Here is a 4973-nt window from a genome sequence, read left to right as displayed (position 1 = left end):
TAGGATGGTGTCTGGAAATTGACAGTTGGTGGTGCGGAGTATTGAGGTGTTTCAGTGACGCCATCATCGCGGGGAATGCTGGTGTAGAATCCATTGTGATGAGGAATGTTCCTAGTTTGACTGGTTGGTGGGTGGTGAGTTTCTGTAAGAAATCTGTAGTGTGATGACAGAAGCTTGGGGGCTCCTTGTAGAATGGCTTTCAAGATTCCCTCGACATAGCCAGAGAGGTTCTCACACAGGGTCCCATTGCCTGGTATGATGGGACGTCCAGGTGTGTTGGCTTTGTGTATCGTTAGAAGGCAGTAGAAGTCTCTTGTGTGAGAAGTACTTGGGATGAGAGTGAATAGGATACTCTGAAGGTCTGAATCAATGGTCTTGATCAGTCTGTTCCATTAGCGGGTGTGTTCTTTGGTTCAATCAGCAAGTAGTTGTCTGTACTTTTCCTGTTTGTTCATTTGTCTGTATACTTCCCTGCAGTATTCCGTTCTGTTCTATATAGCGATGGCTCCTCCTGTCCCTGCTGGTTTGATGACGATGGTGTGATTGGTCTTGAGAACATGGTTGGGTGCGTTGTGTTGTGCCTGGGTGATGTTCTGCGCTATCTTGTGAGCACGGCTGATGAATCTGGCATTAACACGTTTCCCAACAGTTTGAACATACATATCACACCTCGGACAGCGGCCTTCTGGAGGGGCCCAATTCAACTCTTTCTTCTTTGGTCACTGCACCATGGACCTCTCTGTCGACTGTCCCAGTTCATTGGTTGTCTCATTGGGCTCACTGCTGCCATCTTGTGGTTTGTGGAAGAATTCCCGGAGCCTCATTCACCTGATGGATTCCTCTGTGACCCCCGTGATGCCAATGGGGGTCCATTTTGGTACAGAGGCAGAAACTGGGCCCTCAGCTGAGAACGTGGATTTTGTCTGGTGGAAGGCTGTGGTCAGACAAGTTGATGATGGATCGCCCTGTGATGGGACTAGTTTCAACCGTGGTACTGGAGGAGGTTTGGTTACTGCTGGTGATGATGCCACGTTTCTCCTGTTTTTGGTGTGCATGTAGGTGGTGTAATTCTGTTGCCTTATCTCCTTGGCAGTGTCTCGTAGCTGGTCTGCTGTATCCTGAGCACAAGCTGAGAATATGGATTCTATATCGATTTCAAGATTGCAGCATCTGCTGTAGATCTGATTGAGGAGTGTGCGGGAGGTGTGACAGCAGAGTCCTCAGCATAATCTATGTTGCAGTTTGACTTGAGTGGGTTCATGATCTGTAGTCCATTTCTTGACCATTCTCTCCATCGCACTCTCTCTCCATCACTACCCCATCACACTCATTCTCTCACTCTCTTCTGCATAGTTCTCTCTCTCTCTCCCTCCCTCTCTTGCTCTCCCTCCCTGTCTCTCTCTGTCTCCCCATCACCATCTCTCTCCCCATTAATATTGCCTCTGGCCATGTTCCTGATCTGAGTGGGGAATATTTTCATGTGGGAATGGGTTTAAAATGCCCCCCAGGAGATAGAAGAGATTGAGGCTTTGATTGTCCTATTGTTTAATCTCTACTTCAGGGGCTGAGTCATTTCCCAGTCCTTCTCCTCCCGTGTCCTATGATCAGATGTTCTGCTTCTGTTGATAATTAATGTGGGATTTCACACCAAGACAGAAACCTTCTGCTTTCTGAGCTTTTTAACAAAACAAACTATCAGGAACTAAGTGTTGGATTTCTGTCATCATTTTGTGTGCTCCTGATGCCCACACGCAGAGCAGGAAGATCCCAGCTTCACTCCCTACCACTCACTGGTCCAGGCAGGTGAGACCCTCAGTCTGAGGACTGGGCGTTTCTGTTGCTGTCCTTATACTGAACACTGGAGGACAGTGTTGCACATGCAATCAGCCTCTCATTTTATCAGTCAGTCTGTGACCATAAGAAGGAACAATAGAAGGCCATTTGGCCCCTTGAGCCTGCTCCACTATTCGGCTGGCTCATGGCCAATCCCCATTGGAGCAGCTTTGTGTCAGAGTCAAGAGTGAAGGACATGATCTTACCTTCTCAGGCTCCTCTTTATCCCGTATCTGTTATCACTCAGCAGCAAACTCTCCCAACAGTGAGTTCAAGGCTGTTACTTCAAATTGTCCTTCAGAGACTTCATTTAATCCAGCACAGGGTGAGGATGTTCAGCCCATTCAGTCTCTGCTAGATCTTTTGAGAAACAAGCCGGATAATCTCTCTCACCCAATCTTGTCCCTGTCTTACAGAAAACTTTTCTCCTTCTAGGTATTTGCCCAGTTCCATTTGAAAGGATTTTATTGAATCTGTATGCACTGTCCCATCTACCAGTGCAGTCCCTGTGGAAACATGTTCCTCATTTCCCCCTCTGAGGCTTTTCCCGATTCTCTTCCAACCTGCTCACAGACTCTCCAGCCCCTGGATACACTATTTTCTGATTTACACAATCAAACTCTCTCCATGATTTTGAACATTTCAATTAAATCCCCCTGAACCTTCTCTGCTCTAAGCAGAACAATTTCAGCTTCTCCAGTCTCTCCGCATTCACTGAAGTCCCTCGTCCCTCTTCCCATTCCAGTAAATCACCTCCGCTCCCCTCTCCAAGGTCTCCTCTTCGTAAAGAGTGGGGCTTAGGATTGGACACAATCCCCTGCTGTGTCTGACCCTTGTTGGTGAATATGGGACAGACTCTCCTGGATATTGTCCTCCAGGTCATTGTTTAGAAAGAGCAGGATGCTGTGGGCTTTAAGAACTACTTCGTTAACCTGGCCAAGAAGAAGCTTAGCTCTCTCTCATCCATTCCGTTTTTATATGGGATTCAGTGATGGTTACACCATTGCATGTAAAGGAACAGTGGTTAAATTGTCTCTTATTGGTGATGGTCATAGCCTGGCATTTGTGTGGTGCAAATGTCACTTGCCACTTGTCAGCCCAAGCGTGGATATTGTCCAGATCTTGTTGCATGTGAACACGGACTGCTTCAGTATCTGAGGAGCTGCAAATGGTGCTGAACTTTGTGCAATCAACAGTGAACATTCCCACTCCTGATCTTATGATGGAGGGAAGGTCATTGATGAAGCAGCTGCAGATGGTTGGGCCTAGGACACTACCCTGAGGAACTCCTGCAGAGATGTCCTGGAGCTGAGATGATTGACCTCCAACAACCACAACCATCTTCCTATGTGTCAGGTACGACTCCAACCAGCAGAGAGTTTGCCCCCTGTTACCCATTGATTCCAGTTTTGCTCGGGCTCCTTGATGCCACACTCGGTCGAATACAGCCTTGATATCAAGAGCTGTCACTCTCACCTCACCTCTGGAATTCAGCTCTTTTGTCCCTGTTTGAACCATGGCTGTAATGAGATCAGGAGCTGAGTGGCCCTGGCGGAACCCAAACTGGGCGTCACTGAGCAGGTTATTGCTGAGCAGGTGCCGCTTGATGGCGCTGTTACTGACACCTTCCATCACTTTACTGATGATCGAGAGGAGACTGATGGGGCGGTAATTGGCCGGGTTGGATTTGTCCTGCTTTTTATGTACAGGACATACTTGGACAATTTTCTACACTGTAAGGTTGATTCATATGGAGTGAATCGAATTGGCTGAAGACTGGTATCTGTGATGCTGGGGACCACTGGAGGAGGCCGAGATGGATCATCCACTCGGCACTTCTGGCTGAAGATTGCTGCAAATGCTTCAGCCTTATCTTTTGCCCTGATGTGCTGGGCTCTTCCATCATTGAGGATGGGGATATTTGTGGAGCATCCTCCTCCGGTGCATTGTTTAATTGTCCACCACCGTTCACAACTGGATGTGGCAGGACTGCAGAGCTTAGATCTGATCCGTTGGTTGTGGGATCACTTATCTCTTTTTATCACTTGCTGCTTTCGCTGTTTGGCGTGCAAGTAGTCCTGTTTGGTGGCTTCACCAGGTTGATACCTCATCTTCATGTATGCCTGGTGCTGCTCCTGGCATGCCCTCCTCCGCTCTCCATTGAACCAGGGTTGATCCCCTGGCTTGATGGTAATGGTGAGTGGGAGATATTCTGGGCCATGTGGTTACATGAAGTGGAGGTGTCGGTGTTGGACTGGGGAGAACAAGGTCAGAAATCACACGACACCAGGTTTTAGTCCAACAGGTTTACTTTAAGTCACAAGCGTTTGAAGCACAGCCCCTTCGTCAAGTGAAGTCAGAGAGAAGCACACAAACACAGAATTTATAGGCAGAGAGATCAAGGTCAAAGAGGTCAAAAGATCATACAAATGCTGTGAGTGCAGTGTCGAATAATAAGTCTCTACCGTTGATCAAAGTGTCAGACAGTGTGGGTAAAGTATCAACATCTGAATAACAAGTGAAGGGGTGACCTATAGTTCGATTAAATGAGGTAGAGAGATAATTATAAAAAATTTAAAATAAGGTGTTGCTGGAGACAAACAAAATGGTTGGAATAACATGATAGGTATAAGAGTCACTGAGGGTTTTCTCAATGTGAAGCGGGACTTTATCTCCACAAGGACGGTGCGGTGGTCACTCTTACCGATGCTGTCATGGACAGAGAGATCTGTTGGAAGGACTGCTGTTTATATGCGGATTTTCCCTTTGAATTGCTATTCTTGCAAGTTGTCCTGATGAGTGCACAATGCAAACATTCAATAAAATTTATCATGTATTCAACAACACTCACGTCTTGTGTGAACAAGTAACTGTTTGTAATTTTTATTTGTTGTTATTGGCAGCTTTGGGCCCAAAGGTGGTTGGCGTTGCTGTGGCGCAGTATGCCTTTTCAGCGAGAGACATGAGGGAACTGTCACTGCAGGAGGGAGACATGGTGAAGATTTACAGCAAGAACGGACCCAATGGATGGTGGCGAGGAGCTGTCAATGGGAGGGTGAGTGACACTGCCCTGGGATTGCGCTGTGAGTGTGAGTGTGAGAGTGAGAGTGAGTGACACTGCCCTGGGATTGTGCTGTGAG

General features: G+C 47.3%; 1 protein-coding gene across 1 annotated transcript in view; it reads left to right on the top strand.

Annotated features, from left to right (window-relative positions):
• Window positions 1-4973, top strand: part of LOC109924952 (guanine nucleotide exchange factor VAV3-like) — a 203142-nt gene that overhangs the window by 196657 nt on the left and 1512 nt on the right. The window contains exon 44 of the mRNA XM_048601574.1: window positions 4737-4888. Coding sequence (XP_048457531.1) covers window positions 4737-4888 — 152 coding nt within the window. The remainder of the gene's footprint in view (window positions 1-4736; window positions 4889-4973) is intronic.

This window comes from Rhincodon typus, chromosome 10 (assembly GCF_021869965.1).
Source record: "Rhincodon typus isolate 14 chromosome 10, sRhiTyp1.1, whole genome shotgun sequence".
NCBI classification, from domain to species: Eukaryota; Metazoa; Chordata; class Chondrichthyes; order Orectolobiformes; family Rhincodontidae; genus Rhincodon; species Rhincodon typus.
This window is presented reverse-complemented; position numbering and strand designations above follow the sequence as displayed.